General features: G+C 47.7%; 1 protein-coding gene across 3 annotated transcripts in view; it reads right to left on the reverse strand.

Annotated features, from left to right (window-relative positions):
* KAZN (kazrin, periplakin interacting protein) overlaps nucleotides 1–21,921 on the reverse strand; it is a 217,968-nt gene that overhangs the window by 18,163 nt on the left and 177,884 nt on the right. The window contains exon 1 of one of the 3 annotated variants that reach the window (XM_074558705.1): nucleotides 2,956–3,215. The exons of the other annotated variants lie outside the window; for them this stretch is intronic. Coding sequence (XP_074414806.1) covers nucleotides 2,956–3,112 — 157 coding nt within the window. The 5' untranslated portion in view covers nucleotides 3,113–3,215. Of the gene's footprint in view, nucleotides 1–2,955; nucleotides 3,216–21,921 lie in introns of those variants that run through there. 3 annotated transcript variants of the gene reach the window in all.

Raw genomic sequence — 21,921 nt, forward strand, 5'->3', positions numbered from 1 at the left:
CTCCAAGCTTCCATCCCAACCCTCCAGCACCTCCTGCTCACAAGGGTCCTATGGAGAAATCCCCTGTTATTGGCATAATTTGCATTAAAAGACTCAGCTTGAAAGGGAAATTTCAGCTTAATTTTAAAACAGGGGGGAGAAAACCCTCACTGCTCTGCCAGGTTTAAGTACCTAAATAAATGACCCAAAACGTGCAGGCAGCTCTTGGAGATCGTTACAGAAAAGTTCCAATAGCTGGGAAAATGGCGTCAATTATTCAGGCACCTCATTTCAGCCTCTGCTCCTTCCACATCCAGGTGGCTGAGGGAGGGTTTCCATGGGATTCCTATCAGCTGGATGGAGCTGTGCCCCTGCCTGAGGCTGCAGAGGAGTTTGCAGTGAGCATCAGCCCTCCCTGGCAGGGACCAGGCTCAGTGCCCCTCACCAGGGACTCCTCACACCCCCCAGCATGATGCAAAAGCAATCAGGAGGAAATAATATTTTTAAAGGCTTTTTTTGCAATTCACCCTCACAAGTGTCACTATATCAGTTAAATTTGCCATTAGGAATCACCTCCTAAATGCAACAACCTCCATGTGAAAAGCTTCCCCAACACTTTCCCCCCAATATTTTTGTCCCTTTTAAATTTTCCCTCCTCTTTGTAACCTTTTTCTTTTGGGGGGAAGGGGAATTTGGTGCTTTCTGTAATTCCTGACTACCCAGAGGAGGAGATATTGTCTTGCATGAACAAACCCCATCACTCATTCCAACCCCTTCTACACCTGCTGCAAGTGGGCAGAGATGAAATGAATGCAATTTAAACATTTCCCAGACCAACTGATGAAAACTACCATTCCCACTGAAATAATTGGCTGTTAATTATATTTTAGTTGATCACATTAAACTTCCATCACACTGCTGGATTCTGCATCCTTTATGCTTCAACCACTGATGGGTGTTAATAGACAACACCAACGAGATTTTTTCTTTTTTAAATCGTGGTGAACATCTCCAGACAGCATTTGGGGCTGAAGTTTCCACCCCTGCTCCTGCAAATCCCATCTTGGACTCCTCTGGGCAGCACACCAACCCTCCATGCAGCAGCAAAGCCTTTTACTGGCCTTGGAACAAGCATCACTTTAAAGAACATCCATTTAAAAGCCTTTTTTTTCCATGTAACTCAGCTGACACGATTGCTGTACACGCATTTCTGCCTTTGGAGGGGACATATTAAAAATGGATGCAGAACAAACGGCAAGGCTCGTGTGGGTGAATCAGTATCTCAGGTGAAAGCTGCATTTTGTGCTGCTTTGGTGAGTTTGACAGTGAGATGGTTTTTGCTTTGCTGGGCACAAGTCAAGGGTGAGTTTTTATCCAGAACATCAGCAGGATAAATATACATATACACACATCTCTGTCCTAGGATGAGAAATGCAAGGGTCATAGAGAACCTTACTAGAAAAAAATAAAGATTGAAGACTCAGGGATGAGCTGAGTTTGTATTTTAAAGAGCATCTCAACCCCTCTGACTTTTAAGTAGCTTCTCAGCTTGGGACCTCCTTCTTGCAAAGATGCAGAAAGCTGGAGAGGGATTTCTGACAAGGGTCTTGAGGTGACAGGACAAGGGGAATGGGCACAGTTAGATGGGATATGAGGAAGAAATTCTTCCCTGTGAGGGTGGGGAGGCCCTGGCTCAGGTTGCCAATAGAAGCTGTGGCTGCCTAATTCCCAGAAGTGTTTGATGCCAGGCTGGACAGGGCTTGGAACAATGTGGGACAGTGGAAGGTGTCCCTGCCATGGCAGGGGGTGGGATGAGATGAGCTTTAAGGTCCCTCCAACCCAAACCATCTGTAGGAGAACACAGCTACTGCCACTGCCCAGGACTTGCTGGGGCAAAGCCAATACATCCAACCTCTCCCTTTGGCACCTGGGCACCATGATGGACTCACAGTGGCTCAAACCAAGCCCCCTTTCCACCCCACAGCATCATCTCCTCAAGGGGATAAGCACAAGGGCCTGACTTTTGTAAATCACTTCAGCCCAGCCCTGCTGTGCACCCCAGGCATATCTCTGAGTACAGCGGCTCAGCAGCACCATGGCACTCCATGACCTCATAGGAGCTGTCACACCCAGCCCTCCCTCCCCGTGGGTACCAGGGCGCTCAGCAGCACCTCTTGGATAAATAAAATGAATTCTGGCTTTGCACACCTATCTCTTACATTTAAATAAGCTTTTATTTCCACCCCGTGCTGCTGCTGCAATGCTAGGAGTGAGCAGTCACACCTGGCCACAGACAATCCATAAGAATTTCAGGGTAAAGCTTTCACCCCGTAACAGCAAATCCTTGCAAACACCACTTTTACCATTTCCTGAGTTAGACACCAGCCTGTGTCCACATGGTCCCAGCTCTGGGACAGGACCCCAGCCACACACACTGACCCACTGCCCCGTCACCCAGCTGGGGCGGGATGTAATTGCCAAGTTACCCCATGTCCATACCCCCTTAAAAATAAAGATTATTTCCAGCACGCAGCGTCCAGTCTCTGCTCTGCCCTGCCCACACGCTGCTGGGTGTCTCACAGGGGATGTAAGTAAATAAAACCCCGTTTAAACCCCTGTGCAGGCCGGCGGGAGGGTGCGCAGAGCGGCGTGGGGGCCAGGCCGGGGGTGTGGAGGCTGCCGGCAGCACCCACGGCAGAAAGCCACGGGCTGTGGGCTGCGACCCCCGGGGCAGCCCCGGGACCCTCCAACCCTTCCGGGAGCCGGGCTGGACTGCGGGGGCACCGGGGCCTCCGGGGAGCCCCTGGCCGGCCCTCTGTGGGGACAGCACGGCCACCACCGCCACCTCCGCCACCCTCCCCGCGGCCCCGGCGGCTCCCGGCGCTGTTTCGTTTCCAGGAAGAAGCGAGCTGCAAGCACAAAGCCAGCGAGGGGAAGCTCCGAGCGCTCCCGGGGAGCCCCCGCGGACCCCCTTACCTGCGTGAGGGCAGCACAGCGCCCTGCCCGCAGCACCGCCCGCGGCCGCCCCTCGCCGTGCCCGGCCCGCCGGACAATGGGCCGGGCGCGGAGCGGAGCCCGGCTGGCAGCGGCACGGCCCCGCCGCGCTCTCCTCCTCCTCACGCTCCGACTTCATGGCGGGGCACGGCGGGCCCGGGGCCGCGGCGGGGTCCCCGGTGGGCGGCTCCTCGCCGGTGCCGCGCGGAAGTGCGGCCAGCGCTACCTGCGCCGGGAATTTGACCCCTCGCCGCTCGCTTGATGTCACACGGCTCGGAGGAGTGGCTCTGCCCCGCACGGCCCCGGCCGCGGCGGGACGGGGGCCGCACAAGACTCCCGGAGCCCCGGGGCCGAGCAGGAACCCGCGGGCGGCCGGCGGCGGAAATGATTCCCGGCTGGAATCACCCATCGCTCCCGCCGCTGCCACCCACCGAGCGGCCACAGCCGGGTCCCCGGGGCTCTGTCGCCAGCGCTGTTCGCGATACTCAGCACGGGGGAAACTGAGGCAGCGGCCCCGGGGCTCGGGCCAGCTCGTCCCCACTAGGCAAACACGTGCAGCGTTTGCTCTCGCAATGCAGTTATTACTTATTTTATGCGGGATGGCGTGAGCAGAGACAAAGCAAAACGCGTTACCTGCCTTTCTGTGACAAAAGCCACATAAAAATACAGCAGAACAACCGAACTCTCTGAAAGCCAGCACGCTGGTATAGCTTTTCCATCAAGGTTGGAAAAGACTTCCAAGATCAAGTCTAACTCTTAACCAAATAGCACCATGGCCACTAAACCATATGGCAATGCCTCATCTGCTTGTTCTCTGAATACTTCTAGGGATGACGACTCCACCACTTCCCCTGAGGAGCCAGGTCCAGTGCCTGACCACTACTTCAGTGAGGAAATTTTACCTAATACAAATATTTTTGTTCCCTAAGGTACACGGTGCACTGTTACCTGCCCTCACCCTGCTGCCTAGGCTGCCTGTTTCCAAGCCCCCCCACAGCAGACCTGCTTTATAAATTTTAAAGCGATGAAGAACTGGGCAGAAGCCCTTTGGGTTTATGAATTTTTGCCTGTCTCTACACTGTTAACCTCAGTAAATGAGCCCTGCCTGGCCAGCTCCCAGCTCGGGGATGCTCTGGAGCACACTGCAAACACACACCTCTTGCTCTGACCAGGAAGGCAGCGCTTGCACAAAGCTCCTGAAACACAAAAACCCCACCACATTCCACTTTACAACAGCACCGAGGCTCTGCCAGCCACAGCTCCCCCACCCTACAGCAACACTATCTCAGGCATGGGGAAACTGAGGCACACCCCGTGTCCATAGGCTTTGACGTTCTGGGGAAGTGGGTGACAGTACAACTGCGGGAGGAGTGAGCTGGCCTGGCTGGGAAGGAATGCACCCATGGCCAGCCTGTACACAAAAATCAATAAACCAGGTTGTCACCCACCCCCGTGACACCCTCGTGTCCTCCCAATAAACCACGTTGTCACCCTCCTGCCCTCTCAGTGCACGCTGCTGGGCATTGCCCCTTCCCTGCCCTGCTGCTTCCTTGCTAGCAGCTCGGGAAGGGGAAAGAGAAGGAGAAGGAGAAGGAGAAGGAGAAGGAGAAGGAGAAGGAGAAGGAGAAGGAGAAGGAGAAGGAGAAGGAGAAGGAGAAGGAGAAGGGGTAGGTTTTGTTGAGCAACAAGTGCTGGTTCTCATTGCAACAAACCCAGCGCACGAACAGGCTGGCACTGCCACATGGCCGGGCACGGCTCTGCGGTGTCCCTGCCCCTGCCATCGCCTACCTCAGCTCCGGGAAGGCCAGGGAAGCTCTGCGTCACCTCCCTCCCATGGCAGCCTGTTTGCACAGCTCCCCTGGCCGGGATCAAGTCGGAGCCCGCCCGTGCCCGCTCCGCTGGCGGTGCTGCGGGAGCGCTGCCACGGCCGGAGCCGCCCCACGCGAGCCGGGATCCCCGCGGCACCTGCGGCTTTAACCCTGCTGGCTTCCTAATCCCAGAGCCAAGGCAGCCGTGTGAGCTCGGGAAGGTGCTGAGTTCAGCGCCCCGAAGCACAGGGAGGAGGTTCTGCACGTCACGGGCATTGCACAAGCCCGAAGCGCCCCGAGAGCCGCTCCCTGGCAGAGGAGCCCGGGGAGCAGCGGGAGCTGGGCTGGAGCTGCCTCTGCTGAGTAATGGTGGCCCGGCAGCGTTACTCACAGCCACAGCACCCGGGCGGGCTCAGACACTGCTGCTCTTTAACCCAGCTGTGGACCTGCAAGGATTCCCCTGCCCCTTCCCTTGTGGTTAATGATCCCTTTGGAAAATGGAAAAACGGTGCTGCTGAACCACCAGCTCATGGCTCGCTGGGTTTGTGTGGTGCCACAGGGCTCTGAGTGTGTCCCTGTGACAGGCAGCAGTCACCCTTTGTCTGTGGGGTTGGTCTTGGTGTCCTCTCTTGCTCTGGATCAACCATTGCTGTGTGGTCAGTGGTGGTCACTGTCCAGGTGGAAGCTGAGGCCAGGGAGGTGTTTGTGTCCCTGGAGTCATTCCCTGTGGATTCTGGCTGCTGCTGGTGCTGGGATTGGCATTAAGGGCCAGACCCAAATCAGCCAGCCTCCTTCAGCCCTGCCTAGCCAAGACCCTTCCTCAGGGGCAGGAGAGACCCTTCCCACCCAAGCCTGGCCCTGAAGGTGTCTGCAGGCTGATCCAAACTTGACAACCCCCACCAGCAGACAAACCTGCATCGTGTGTCCCATCTCCAGCTTCCTGCGCTTGGAGGTCTCACCAGGGTTGTGGTTCTGAAGCAAGCAATCTAGATGTGGTCACCACCAAAAGTTGTCCCAGCTCTGCCAAAAATCCCAGCCACCGTCCCAAGGGCATGGACTGGCAACAGAGAGTCAAGTTGGGGTTAAAAAGTTGTCCAGCCCTGGCACAGGCTGCCCAGGGCAGTGGTGGAGTCCCCAGTCCTGGAGGGATTTAACAGCCATGTGGATGTGGCACCTGGGGACACGGCTTAGCGGTGGCCTTGGTTGGGCTGGATGATCTTAGAGGGGTTTTACAACCTTGATGATCTTATGACTGTGTGAAAAAGCAACTCAGCTCCAGCACTGCTGCTGCAAAGGGAACAGCTCTCCCTCCCTGCAGCACGGAACAGGAGCTGGTGGCTGATCAAACGCAGCCTGAGCATCTGCCTGGTGCTGTGTCGCTGCCCTGGAGGCACCCGCAGCCACTGCTGAGTGAGCTCAGGTGCAGAAGGCCAGGGATGCATCCCTGCACCTTCAGAGCCACATCTGACCCGGAGGACAGAGCTGTCCACAAAAACCACCAGATCAGAAAAATCTGGAGACCTCATACAATGCCCCCTGCTTGCAGGAAAACTTACTAAAACTTCCCTCCCACGGCCATGGAAACTCCCCTCTCCATCCCCCTCTTTTGCAAAATACAGATAACAGAGTGAGGACATGTTTCAAAACAGAGCTGATTTCTTTTTTCCCCCTGGTTTTTCTTTCAAGGCAAAACTTCTCTCAAAAATGACAGATTTTTGTCAAACACTTCACTCATGACAAATTGGCATTGTCATGGAGGAGAGCGCTCGGCTGGGAGTTTCAGAGGCACTTTGGGAACCTCCATCTGCTCCTCCTGAGCTAAAATCCAACGGTGCTGAGGTTGGAGAACGTAATGTGTGAGGCAAGGATTAATTAACATCGATCTGGCTCCAAAACCAGAGGCACTGAGAGTAATTTTCATTGAGGAACTTGGCACCATTTAGCACCTCCTCCTCCTCCTCCAGTGCTGTCGGAGTATTTTAAGCTCCTGAAAAATCACACGTGCATCACCAAGAGTTTTTGCAGTTATTAATGAGAGCCTCAATAGAGAGAAAAATCTGAATTTTTTTGTTAGCTCCCTATCCAGGCCATACACAGCATTTTCCCCTTCTTTAAAGCAGCACTGCAAAAGCTGTTTTAAAGAGGCAAAAAAGCAACAGGGAGAGGGCAAACATTATCATGTTGGTTCTAATCTCATTTGGTACAACTTCCTGAGCACATCACAGTTACTTCTATTGTGTTTTTTAATTTTATCACAAGGATTATATTTATCATCACAGACATTTTATGCCTAACTTCTGGGCTCTTCACAATATTTTCATTCAAATGCTAAAATGCTGTAATGAGTCTAAGATAATGGCCCTCAAATATAAATGACACAGATCAGAATAGGGGGAAATTGGTTAAAAAGGAAAACAAATAGAAATTATCCATCCTAATTTGCATTCAGAGATGGTAACTGGGGGGAAAAAAATTGATGTTTTATGGAGAGGGAAGTTTCACCTGAACCCAGCAGGACCTGCTGTGCTTCTGCAACATCTGGATCCAGCTGCAAATGTCAGTGACCCTCCCTGCCCTCCCCAGCTCCACCAGCACTAACGAGGCAGGGGTGGCACAGACAGCTGCAGGTTTGTGGCCCTGCAGGGACAGGGTGGGCATGGATCAGCAAAACCTGAGTTCCCCGAGAGCCCTGAACCGCTGAACCCCACCAGAATCAATATTTTCCTTTCTCAAACAATGCTGGGGGGAAAAGCACATCTCATATAGATTCAGTGTTATTCTGGGTTTTACATTATTCATTGAGCCTCATCCCATGTCATGCTGCAGTGAATATATTACCATAGATGATGCTACAAAAATTACATGACTCCTGCAAATCCCCGATAAAGTGTCAGCCTGGGCTGCTAAAGGAGCTGCAATTGCTCATTAGCAGCGTGTAATTAACACTGCCACACATTGGGGCTGTGCCAGTACAGGGAAAGAGAAGGAAAATAATAATATTAATAATAATAATAATAATAATAATAATAATAATAATAATAATAATAATAATAGTAGTAGTATCAGGCAACAACAAATCCTAGAGTTGCGTGGTGGGTCTCAAACTTTGGGAAATATTTTCTTGTTGAATAGTAATAATAATAATAATAATAATAATAATAATAATAATAGGAATAATAAGGCAACAACAAACCCCAGAGCTGAGTGGGGGGCCTCAAACTTTGGGAAACATTTTCTTGTTGAAGCCTAACAATAATAATAATAATAATAATAATAATAATAATAATAATAATAATAATAATAATAATAATAATAGAAAAATAATGATAAGTCAGGCAACAACAAATCTAGGAATGTCACTGCAAGGGCCATGATGTCTCCAGAGCCTCCCAGCTCTGCAGGGTTCATGGGGGCACTTGGAGGGAACAGGCTGCATGCAGAGAAATAGCAGGGAAAATGGGAAATCTGTTGGGGCTGCTTAATGATTTATCCCTGTATATAAATGTGCTGCTGTTTCTAAAAATGGCTTTGCAGCCTCGATGCCACCTGAGATTCCAGTGGGGCTGAAGGTGGGCAGCTCCACTCTGATATTGGCCACTCTCTTAATACCCAACTATTATTGCCTTTAAAATTTTTTTTAAGCAACCCTGGAGTTTCCACAGAGTTTTTAATGCTCTCTCTTCATCAACCACTCCACCTACATATAAATACATAAATAAATAAATAAATGTATTTTAGGGAATTCAGCATAGAAAACAGGTTTTTCTGACACCCACACAACCTGCTGCATTCATCAACACGACCAAAACTCACCCAAACCCCATTTCTTTCCACCCAAAACCTGACTCTAACTTGGCACAAGGCTTGTGCATGTGCACAGACTCCAAGTGATGCCACAACCCAAGTTTTGGTTGATTGCAGAAATTGCAAAAGACAAAAAAAAAGTGGGAATAAAGCCTGGCTGGGATTTGTGAGGCAGGGTAGGAAAGCCCAAGGGGCTGCATGGATCAATGACCCCTGAGCCTGGACATATCCCATTCCCCTCCTGTCACTGTGTGTATCAACAGAATATTTATAAATCAATTGAAAGCAATTAATCAGCTAGAGAAAGATAAGGGATAATGAAGAAAAGAGATTAGCTGGTGATGCACAAACAGGGCTCCTCTGGGGAGGAACTGCTGTGGTTGGAAGCCTCCTCTGCAAAGCCTATTAGCTCTACTTAAAAAAGAAATTTAAAAGAGGCAACCTGAATAATTAAAAGGAAGAGTTAATGGTTCATGCTAACAGCTTCTAAAAACCTGCAGCAGCCTTGTTTGTTAACCAGGGGGACCTGCAGATAAACCAGAGCTCCAGGGCTGCAGTGCAGCCCCACAAACATTCCTGCATGGAGCCCAACATTCCTGCATCCCCTGGCAATGGGGAGCCAGGGAGGCTCACCTGGACCTGCTGGGCTCACCTGAGTGACCAACCCTGAGAGCTGAGCCATAAATAACAGAGAAATCACTCCAGGATGTGAGGAGAAGCCTCCAGTGATGTAAATCCCAATATTGCCCACCCAGTGTATCCCATGGTGACCTCCCAATGACCAACCTGCTCCTTGCTGGCTAAGCCAGGACTAAATCTATAGCTTTGTTGGTTGCCAGCTGAAAAATTAACATCTGGCCAGGGCAGTCACCATTTCTGCCATTTTTTGTACGTTTTCCTACTGATTTTGCCATCCTAATCCTTCTACACCAAACCCTGGGGATGGGCAGGACCAGCAGCATTTTCCTTGGCTGTATTGCTGCCAATCATCATTTATTTCACACCCAGAAGATGCCAACACCAAGGCTGGGCATAATCCAGTCCACACTGCCACTAAGAACTGGGTGCTTTTGGCCAAAATAATTTTCTGAAGCTGCCACTTCATTTTTGAGGAGGATCCAAAAATGCAGCATCCCCCAGCTGTGACATCCTGGGGATCTCTGTGAGGAGCTTTCCCAAATTTATGGGGAAATTTGCACCTCTTCCAGGGCTGTGGGATCCCACCTGAGAGCTGGCATCTTAATCAGGAATCCCCAGCAATTCGGAGGACTAAACACAGCATTTCAGTGCAATTCCTGCCTTTTTCAAGTAGTACTCAACAAAACTGCCAGCTCAGAGCTGGAGCTCGTGGGAGCTCCTTTTTCAGAGGAGGAGGGTAAATATCTCCCCACCTTCCTCACCAGCCTGCAAGGCAGCAATTTAACCTTCAAGGCAGAGCTCACATTCATTTAGTAACAGCCCTTATCTACAGGTTAGGGCCAGAGTAATTCCACTGGGAACAATATATAACAGATAAAAATAACTGCACTGCAGCACAGGCACGAGCAGCTTCCTCCCTGCCCATCCATCCATGGCAGGTGAGGGGCTGAGGGCAGAAAAACTCCCCAGGTTCTGTGTTTAGGGGCTCATATTGATTTAACAGATTTAAATCCACAGGCTGAGCCCACCCTGGGCTCTCCAGATGCCCCAGAGCATCCTGCTCCCACCCCTCTGCCCTTCACCCTCAAGACCCAGAGCTCTGCTTCAAAAACCTGATTTTTCCCCTCTTATTGTCAATATTTTAAAATATAAATGAAATAAACTTGAAGGTTTTTCTAAGCATCAAGAAAGATAATATTTTGCTTACCTATTATGCACCACATAATGAACTTCTATCTGTGCTTATTAAAGATTTTCACTGCAAAGTTTGTTCTACCCTGCCAGGAGGTTCAGGACACACCTGGATGTTTTAAACCACTCTTTTTGCCACCAAAGTGTTGCTACCACACTAAAAATCACAGCACACCTGACTGTGATGAAACAAATAAAATAAATCCTATAAAATCCTACAAAATCACAGAGTGATTTGGGTTGGAAGGTCGAGATGCCCCAGAGCCTCCTGCTCCCACTCCACTGCCCTTCACTCTCAAGACCCAGAGCCCTCTTTCAGAAACCTTATTTTTCCCCTCTTATTGTTAATTAAAAAAAAAAAAAATGAAATAAACTTGGTTTTTCTAAGCATCAAGACAGATAATATTTTACTTACCTATTATACACCACTTAATGAATTTCTAATCTGTGCTTATTAAAGATTTTCACTGCAAAGTTTGTTCTACCCTGCCAGGAGGTTCAGGACAAAAACTGAACACCTGAAGGTTTTAAACCACTTTTTTTCCGAAGTTACACCAAAAAAAGTAACACCAAAATGTTTCTACTTCACTAAATTTTACAGCACACCTGACTGTGATGAAATAAAATACCCATGCCTATAAAATCCTATAAAATCACAGAGTGGTTTGGGCTGGAAGGGACCTTAAAGCTCATCTTGTTCCACTCTCTGCCATGGCAGGGACACCTTCCACTGTCCCAGGTGCTCCAAGACCTCTCTGGGCAAAAAAACCACAAAGTGACCCCAAATCAGTACTGGAAATGAGGTTTTTCAGTCTGAAAATGAGGAGAAAAATGCCAAGCAGTACCAAAAATATCTTGTTTTTCTGAATACCCACAGTACTGGTGGCAATGGGGGGTGTAATGCTGCCCCATCTATTTTACACACATTCCCAAAGGCAGGAAAAGCCATTTAAAGCTGAGAGGGCTGCACTGGGTGCCTGCCTGGAATTAAACACCACACCAGGCAGCAAAGTTAATAAAAGTGACAGCCTTTTATTCATCTGGGCTTGTGCTGCAGTGCTGGAGGCAGCAGGGAGCTGCTCTTATGGAGTTATCAGGGCACTGCACCAGGCAAACCTGGGGCTGGGAGAAGAGAATGAATTTTAAAAATTTTATTTTATTTAAAAACATAAAATAAAATAAAATAAAATAAAATAAAATAAAATAAAATAAAATAAAATAAAATGTAAAATAAATAAAACCTGGGGCTAGGAGAAGAGAGAAAAAAATAAAATATATTTTATTTTAAAAGTATAAAGTAATAATAAATAAAATAAAATAAAATAAAATAAAATAAAATAAAATAAAATAAAATAAAATAAAATAAAAGCTATAAAAGCTAGGGCTGGGAGGACAGAATAAATAAAAAAAAAATCCATTTTAAAAATATAAAATAATAAAATAAATAAAAAGAAATAAAACCTGGGGCTGGGAGAATAGAATAAATAAAAATTATTTTCTAAAATATAAAATTAAAAAAAAAAAAACCAAAAACCAAAGAGGGCAGCAGAAGGCACAGAAGCTGTATGGGATCCAGGGATGCTCTGGGCACCCTGGAAAGGTCCTGCCATTCCTGCATGGGACAGCAGGCAGGGCACAGTGACACTGATATGAGGAGGAATCCTGGCACCAACACATCCTGGATATTCCCAAAATAATCCAAGGATAAGCACAGGGCAGCAGGGAGGGAGGTGGGACAGGAGTAAAAAGGAAGAGAAAGGAGAGGAGGAAAGAGAAAGGGAAGGGAGAAGAGAGGAGTAAAGAAGAAAAGACAAGGTACAGCACAGAGTGAGGCAGGAACACAGAAATCCATACCTGCTACTGAGCATCCTTTACCTTTTGAGTACACCAGGTATTTGAGGAAAGATACAGGTAAACCCACAGTAACTGCAAACCTGTTGCAAATGTAAATTAAACCCCCGATTTTTAGCTAACCCAGGAGGTTTTTAGTGAGCAGTAACAGTGCTGCCCTGAAGGAGCAGGAATGTTTATCCAAGGATAAACATGGGACAGCAGGGAGGGAGGTGGGACAGGACTAAAGAGGAAGAGAAGGGAGAGAAAAGGAGTAAAGGGGAAGAGTAGGGAGAGGAGAGATGTAAAGAGAAAGAGAAGGGCACAAGGTACAGCACAGAGTGAGGCAGGAACACAGAAATCCATACCTGATACTGAGCATCTTTTACCTTTTGAGTACACCAGGTATTTGAGGAAAGATACAGGTAAACCCACAGTAATTGCAAATGTAAATTAAACCCCCAATTTTTAGCTAACCCAGAAGGTTTTTAGGGAGCAGTAACAGTGCTGCCCTGAAGGAGCAGGAATGGGGCACAGAGGGGACCCCACAGCAGAATTTCCTGCAGCACAGGGAGCACCAGGGTGGGACTGGGGTGATGGAGAAAGCAAACCCCACCAGGGAAGATGGGCTGATGGCTCTGCAAGCACTGCCAGAATATTTCAGGGAGCAGCTGTGCCTTCCCAAAACCATGGGGAACCATCCCAGCTCCCAGCCTGAATCCCAGCCCTCTGCTAGGCAATGATTGCATCTGGATTCTTCTCTTCTTTCTTCTCTTCCAAAACTTTGTTTTTTTACTCAGACTCATGAAATTCTCATAAATAAATTCCCACGAGTATAGAAATGACTCTTGAATTTCCCCCATGTGCTGCACAAGGCACAGCAAGCAAAGCTGACAGCAGGAACCTTTATTCCTTCCACATGTACTCCATAACCCAAACCATGATTTTCAAATAGCCAGAGCTAGAAAATGAAAATAAGCCATACATGATCCTAAGAGACAGGTAGCCAAGAAGCAATTGTATTAACTCAAAGCTAAATATGATCAAGAGTAATAATTCAAGTATGGGTTTTCAGTGTGGTACTTGAGGAAGACAAAAAAGATGTTATTTCCTGCTATTTATTCACATGAAGGTTCTGCATCCACCTTTCTACCCTGCCCTCACAGGACCTCTCCCAAGCTGTGCCCAGCACTGGGCATTTTCCCAGAAAAAACATTGTTGTGCTGAATAAATGAGGCCAATAATAACAAAAAAATACCCAAAGCAATGGGGGGATTTGGAGGAGATAAAAAAAGCCAAAAGGCAAATGCAATTCTTTCTACTTAGTGCAAGCAGCAGTGTGTGGGACTAGGATGGGAGAAGGGGCACCCAAATTACTTCAGGATTAGGTTTATAACTTGAAAAATTAAAAAAGGAACTGATAATTCACATACTAGAAACCCACTACCCCCTCCACACACTGCTGAGCACAGCCAAAAGATTTCATAAACTCAAAATTCTTCAAAACTCTTTCTAACTTGGTAAAACAGTGATTTTAAAATAAATAAATAAATAAAAAACCCCAGTGATTTTTAAATAAATAATCCAGCTGTTTTGTGCTGGGACAGGATGCTGGCCAAGTCCCCTCTCTCAGAGGCTGCCTGTGAGATTAACAGAAAAAGTATCTAAAATTCAGGGCGAAAGGGTCTCCATTTCAATATTTCTAAATATTAAAGTCTCAGCAATGCCTTAAATAATTCAGAGCCTTTAGGAGAGGCACAGCCCCACATTGAGCCACTTTTGGTAAATGCTTTTTTCACCAGTTTCCCCCCAGCTACACCACAAAAATGATGGAAAAAATCCCTTTATTTTCTTAAGGGAGATTCACCCTCGCACCACAGTCCCCACAGGAGTACAAATATTTGATGCAATCAGAAAGAAAACAAAACAGTCCCGAAATGACAACTGAGAGGGAAACAATCTGGGGAGTTTTAACCTTCAAAATCTGTCTCTTAATTCTGGTTGTGATTTCTGCAGGCGAGGGAGGAGGGAAAAAACACAGAGTGGTGTCTGCTCCTGCCTTGCAAAGGCAAATGGAAATGGGATTTTAGGAGAACATGACTAGGCCAGAGTTAATGCTATTAAAAAATTCAAAGTGCAAAGAGAGCTGATAATCCCAGCTGGTTCCTGGGACAGGAATCTGATTGTGCAGCACACAGAGGTTTGGTGCTGCTGGCTGATATTGATTTGATTTGATTTGATTGGAAGGGGGAAAAAAATAAAGGTGTCACAGACATCTTTTATGAAAGTCTTTTCTCTGGGATTTTTTTCTCCTGAGAAGCTGAGAGGCCTCAGGAACAAAATGTAAACATTGATTATCTGCTGCTGTGGAATGCAACAGGTGCATCTGTGATTGGTCTCATGTTGGTTGTTTCTGATTAATGGCCAATCACAGTCAGCTGGCTTGGACAGAGAGTCTGAGGCAGAGCCTTTGTTATCATTCTTTCTTTCTATTCTTAGCTAGCCTTCTGAGAAACTTTTTCTTCTATTCTTTTAGTTTAGTTTTAATGTAATATATATCATAAAATAATAAATCAAGCCTTCTGAAACATGGAGTCAGATCCTCATCTCTTCCCTCATCCTCAGACCCCTGTGAACACGGTCACAAAAAGGGAGAAGGATCAAGAAGGAAACCCAGAGCTCTTCAGCAGCATCAGCCCAGCAAGCAGAAAGGAAACTGCTGGCAAACTGAACAGAAAAATGTAGAAAAAACAGAGATTTGGAGACAAAATGATCCCCTGGGCTGTGGGAGCTGCCCAGGCATGGATGTGTGCCTGGGAGGGCTGAGCAGCAGCAGAGAGGAGGGGATGCAGCTGCAGAACAGCCCCAGAGCATCCACAGCAAGCCAGGAACACAAAATGCTTCCCTCAGAGCTGCAGCACTGCCCTGGGAGCTCTGCAGAGCTGAAATCCCAAACTGGATCATGATCCTGTGCACCTCCATTTCCTGCACACTCCAGCCAGGCCCTGCATCTGCAGGAGCCACTGAGGGACCACTTAAGAGCAAACAAGTGGAAATGCAGTCACTGTATTTACACACACAGAGTTAGTTGATTTTTAAATGATTTTTTTTAAGCACACAGTCAAATACTGCCTTGATTTTGTACCAATTAATCCTCCAGCCAGAGATTTCCTTCTGTTCTTCAGCCACTTGCAAAATCCTCCCAAAAGATTGCTGGGGGTTATAGAGGAATTATGTTGGTTAGTGAGCCGGTTATTATCCCTCTGATAAGAGGAGCTGATCTGGGCAGAGAGGCATTGGCTCCACACTATTTGCAAGGAAAAATTAAAGCAGAGATAGGGGCAGGTTTGCTCAGCTCCTGCCTTATCTCCAAAGCGTGGCAGAGATATTGTTTGATCCAGTTCTGGCCAGGGAAGGAAAGCAGGGCTCCAGGGGAATTCAGCAAAGGCAGTTTTTTCCAGGCTCTAACACTGCAGAGAAAATCAAAATACAGCAGCAGAGGTGTCTAGGAGAACCTGAATTCTGGGAGTTTTGGGAACAGACCCCTGGAAATTGGGTGTGCTGTGAGTCAGGTTTATTACATGGCAAAAAGCACCTATAAACCTGCAAGGTGTCATAAATCCCTTCCTTGGTGGATGCAATCAAGCTGGGCAGGCTGAAATCAGCCCTGAGGGGAGGCCTGGGAGCTCAGCTGCCCTCCAGAGAAATCCCTGCAGCATGCCAAGCAGCATCTCCAGAGAAAATGTGTCCAAAAGAAACTCAGCTCTGCCTTCAGAGCCAGAAATAGGGCAGGGCTGGATGTCATCTGTGGTGCTTTGCACCTTGTTTCACTTGGGAACCACTGGGAAATGATTTGCAACCGAGGAAAGGTTTTTTTTAAAAGTTTTATAGCATTTTATTTTTAGTTTTGGGGTCACCAATGAAGCTCCCTGGAGTTATTCACTGTCCTGAGCCTGGTGTGAGAGGGCAGCAGCACACAAAGCTTTGAGGGGATGGGGATGTGGTGCAGGACAATGAGCTTTGTCCCAAAGCCAGCTTTCCTCTGGGACTGAAGGTTCCTCTCCACCTTTTTTAGGAACTGTCATTATTTGGGCTCAGTTAATGCCACCAGGTCCCATTTATTCCTTCAAGGGGGATTCTGAGCCTTCACCACTCTGCAGCAGCAGCACAAGCAGATTTACATGCAGGAATCTCTCTCCAAATGTACTCCAGGGAGGAAAAGGATATCCTTAAGAAGATAAAAATATTTTAAAGGCTGGGTTTTTAATTTTAAGATATATTTAAATCCAAATTGTCTGGACCCAAGGAGCAGACAAATAGCATTTGCTCCAGCCACTTCTCATGGTCTCTGCCATCTCAGCAGAGGAAGGGAAGAGAAGCAGATCAAAAAAGCCATGTGGGGAAAAAATAATGAGTTTGGGTTTTATTGGTGGCACAAGGTACAACACAGAGTGAGGCAGGAACAGAGAAATCCATACCTGATACTGAGTTTCTTTTACCTACTGCTGGGCTTTTGAGTACACCAGGTATTTGAGGAAAGATACAGGTAAACCCAGAGGAAATGTGGATTAAAACCAATTTTTAGATAATCCAGGAGAATGTGAATTAAAACTCCAATTTTTAGATAACTGGGGTGATGGAGGGAGCAAACCCCTCAATCATGGTCCAGGAGTGTCGAGACTCTGGAAAGAGTAATGAGTTTATTATTATTATTATTATTATTATTATTATTATTATTATTATTATTATTATTATTATTATTATTTTCTTTTTAGCCTTCTGTAAGTATCCTCTCTGTATTCTTTAGTATAGTTTAGTATAGTATTCTTTAATATAATATCCTGTAATAAAATAATAAATTTGCCTTCTGAGAACATGGAGTCAGATCCATCATTCCTTCCTCTGCAATGCAAATACAATGAGGGAACTTCATGGTCCTCACTGCAAGACATTGAACATCCCACAAACGAGCCCCAGGAAGATGTGAGGAGCTGGGGAATGCTCCATCCAACTGGATTAAGCTCCAAAATCATCTCTGGGGGTGCAGAAAAGCAGCCAGGGCACTGCAGCTGCACGCACAGATCTGATTCCTCTCCGTGCAGCAAACCCCTGGCATTTACCTCTGCTGCCCAAAGATCTGCTGGAGCCCTGAGCATCTCACCATGAATCAGCATCAGCCAGGGCTCTGCTCACTCTGCTCTGCCCCCTCATCCCAGCATTAATTCCCCCCCTACCAAAAAGAAAAACCTGGAGCAAAGCACAGAGTGAGGAGCAGCACTTCAGTCCCAGGCTCTGCAGCTCTGACATCTCCCATGGAAGGGAGGAATTTCCCTCCCAGTGAACAGTGGGTGATGCATTCCTTGGCAGCCTGCTACCATTAGCAAACACAATCTGTATTTCTGCCCGCCTCGTTTGTTTGCCAAGTGCATTGGAAAGGAATATTTTATCCACTGCCAGATAAAACCCACAAGCCACCGTGCCCAGGGTTCTGCTGCAGGTATTGAGGTTTGTTCCTGCAAAAAGAACCTCCAGAAACCCCACCTGAATCAAATCCATCCCACAGGGGTCTGAGAGTGGCAAGGAAGTGGCATCCCCTGGCCTGGGATAAAAGGTGGGGGAAAGGGGGAAAAATTCTGTACTAGAGCAGGGTTAAAAAGGTCCTGCAGGATTTGGGATGGAGAAGAGGAAAAACCCTCCCAGCTCAAGCTGCCACCTGTGCTGGTCCCTGTCAGTCCCTGGGTTTGGTCTCCTGCAGCTCTGGCCCAAACTCAGCTCAGCTCTGTAAACCTGGGTTTAAACCAAGCTGCTTTCAGCTCCTGGATTCTCCAAGCCTGGGTTTAAACCAAGCTGCTTTCAGTTCCTGGATTCTCCAAGCCTGGGTTTAAACCAAGCTGCTTTCAGCTCCTGCATTCTCCAAGCCTGGGTTTAAACCAAGCTGCTTTCAGCTCACGCCCCAGTTCCTTTGCCTAGGGTATAATTTAAACAAAACTCCCTGAAAATGCCCAAAGCAGACATTTGTGGCTCCACAAGTATTTTTTTTTTCTCCCCTTGGTGATCTGCACATCAAACACATAAAATAAAAAAAATAACAGACAGAGGAAAGGGCTTGTTTGAGTTATTTTCTCTTTCCTCTGACCCAGCTCTCACAGCTGAGCCTTTCCTGCACCCCCAGTGCAGCAGAAGCAAAGTTCTGAACACACATGGGAAGAAATCCTGGGAAAGGGGGGCAAACAACTCACAAAGTCCTGTCATCCAGCCTCAGTAAGCTTAAAAAGCCTTTCTTTTCCTCCCCCCATAGGTTTTAATTTAATTTTTCCCCCATTTCCTGCCTGTATTCTGCTCCTCCAGCTGGAACATGGCGCACACAAAACTCCAAACCTGCACCAGGGGTTATTCCTATGGGAAAGGAGCTCCAACAAGGGGAAAAACACAGCCAGGACATCACACACTGCCAACAGCAGCTCCCTGAGCCCTTATTGTGAGATTCCCCCTCCCCAGCAGCCCCACAGCCAGACTGAACCCACCAACCTGCATCCCAAAGCTCCCAAATCCCACTGGCAATTTCCACAGCCACCCAGTTCCACCTCTCATTTCCAGAGCAACCTTTCCCCTCTTTACTTGGCTTCCAAGTTCAGTTGAAGACATTAACCTGAAGACATTCACCTAATTACAGCTATCTCTGGCATCGTTTTTGTCTCCCTCTCATCCCCCCTGCATTCAGTCCAGGTCAAATTTTGCAGCTTATCCCAAAAATCCCTGCTTGTTTGGGATTTTTTTTTTCTTTGCTACAGTTCCACTTCAGCCAAAAGGCAGAGAGAGAAAAGGAGATGCTGTAGGGGAGGGAGAATAAATGGAAAAAGCTGTGCCAAGGGTGGCAGAAGGAGAAAAACCCCATTATTTTAAATTAAGAATTAAGAATACATCCGCTCCCAGGATGCTGTTTGAGCTGAGGATGGGGTGACTCTGGAAAAGGCTGGCATGGAGCAGCTCAGTCTGATTCCCTGCAGGTAATTTGGGGGGCACAGAGAATGGGGGAAATGACCCCATTTCACCCCTGCAAGCTGCATGCCTGCAGCTCTTTAAGATTTCAGATCAAGCAGGATTTTCAGAGCACCAAAGCTGTTTAGGTGCCTAAATCCCACTGAGAGTCCCTTTGAACGCTGCCACCTTCCTAAATTCTGTGTTTTTAGTGTCATCAAACACCCAAACACCCCAGGCACACATCCCAGTCCCAGGGCTGGGGAGCTGCTGAGCATCACCAGGACATCCAATGTCCAAACCCAGGAATTCCTGTGGAGAAGCTGGAACCCAGGAAATTCCTCTGGCTGCCCTGGGTGATTCCAGACCCTGGCAGGGGCTCAGACACCTTGGCACAGAGTCAAAAACACCTGTGCCTTCCATTTTAACCCATGGAAAAAATCACCAACTTTGTGTGAGGATTTACAAGCCACAAGAGTTTGAGTCGAATGATGGTTAATTTGTCACAGGGTGAAAAAGTAGAAGTAAAATTTTGGGGGTTCAAGAAGCAAGATGGAGAAATCTGGGCATGTCCTGTCTTTCTCCTTCTTCTTCTTGTCCTCCATCTTCTGCTGTGATGGTGACACTTCTGGATGGGTTTAGAGACAGACTGTCTAACATAGGTGACAGGTATTGGAAAATTATCATAAATAAAGTACACATAGTTGTTAGTATAAAAAGCTAACACCACCCCAAGTGTGCCACGAACTGATCTCAGCAGGTCAGAAAAAGAATGGAATAGATAAGAGAAAATAAACTAACTTGAAAAGCAGAGCCAATGAATCTTCTTTGGTCATGGGGCTGGGAAAAAAGAGATTTTAATACCTTGGGGTCATCTTGACCTCAGAGCCCCCATCACTGCAATTCATGGAATATGTGGGCAGGGAATCCCCATTTGGGCACCTCCAACTTGTTCCACCCCCAACCCTTTCCTGTCTGAGCTCGAGTTCAGGTTTCTCCTTTTTTCCCCTCTTGCTGTGTCTGGGTGAGCATGGGGTGAAGCAGAGATCCCTGCCTACAAATGGAAATGGTTGTGCAACAAACCCCAGCATTTCCTGCTGTCCTGGTGTAGGCTGAACCTTTGAACCAAGGGACAACCCCAGGGCAGATGTGGCAGCACCCCAGAGCAGGGATGGAGCCACAGCTCCTGGAGCTGGGGGTGCTGCCAATCCCCCCAAGCAAACACACCCTCACCCCAAATTTGGGGTGTTTTTTACCTTTCTGAGGATGCAGCTGCAAGCAGAGCTCTTGGGGCTGCAGACCCTCCCAATTTCTTTCCTGCATTCTCAAGGCATTTCAGCTCCATGAACCTCTGTGATAATGCAGGGAAGGAACGTGCCAAGGCATGTGTTTGGCTTCTATCATGTCAAATACATTTTAATTGGTGATAATTCCTGCCTGCCTGGTATACCCAGGTGAAAATGAACCCTGTGTGCTCCTCTCTGCAGGTTAATTTTCCTCAGGCAAGCTGGTATTAAAATCAAGGGGCTGGAGCAGTGGGAATAAAAAAAATATCAGCTTTTAAAGGGCAGCTCTCCCAAAACCATCATGAGATGTTTAAACTTAGCTGCAATCTGGGAGGAAACTCCTGTTTTAATAACTACAAGGGATTTGGGGATGTTCTCCCTGAATGGGAGGGACAGGTGGCATCAAAGCAGCCCCTGGGGGGACACATTCCCATTTTACCAGGTACAGGCACAGCCTGGTGCTCAGGGGAGGGTGCAGAGCTCCCCATCACCTCCTCCAGGCTGAGATATTTTCATCAATAGCCTTATTCACATCCTGAGGCAGAGGAAGGCACCTGATGTTTGCTTCTCCCTCCCTCTGACCAGGGAACAAACATGGGAGGGATGGAGGAGGGTTTGGGAATCATCCCTGGGCTGGAATCAGCCAGAAACCTGAATGGGGCTGTGATTAACTCACACACACAGAGCTGAATTGATGGGATATTTGTATTTTTGATCATTCAGCCACCTTTAATTACCCCACAGATGATGCCCCATTGAGGCATTGAGGTCTCTGCCCTCTCCCTCTCCCCAAGCTGGGTTTCTGCATGAGGGCTGTAAAAAAAAGTTTACAGAGGGGCTGTATTCTGCTCCTCCAGCTGGAACATGCTGCACACAAAACTCCAAACCTGCACCAGGGGTTATTCCTACGGGAAAGGAGCTCCAACAAGGGGAAAAGCACAGGCAGGACATCACACACTGCCAACAGCAGCTCCCTGAGCCCTTATTGTGAGATTCCCCCTCCCCAGCAGCCCCACAGCCAGACTAAACCCACCAACCTGCATCCCAAAGCTCCCAAATCCCACTGGCAATTTCCACAGCCACCCAGTTCCACCTCTCATTTCCAGAGCAACCTTTCCCCTCTTTACTTGGCTTCCAAGTTCAGTTGAAGATATTAACCTGAAGACATTCACCTAATTACAGCTATCTCTGGCATCGTTTTTTTAGCAGGAAAAAGGGGAGAAAAAAAGTAAAAAAACTTTTTTTTTTTTACCAACTTTGAGGGTGGGTGAGCAGCCAGGATGAGCCACAGGAGCCCCCAAAATGTCAGTGATGGAGCCACAGCAGCTCCTCCTGCACCAAGCAGGCAGGGGTGAGTTCCAGCAGCATTAGCACGGGTAATCACCACCCTTCACCAACACCGTGGGCCAGCT

Source organism: Zonotrichia albicollis, chromosome 25, assembly GCF_047830755.1.
Source record: "Zonotrichia albicollis isolate bZonAlb1 chromosome 25, bZonAlb1.hap1, whole genome shotgun sequence".
NCBI classification, from domain to species: Eukaryota; Metazoa; Chordata; class Aves; order Passeriformes; family Passerellidae; genus Zonotrichia; species Zonotrichia albicollis.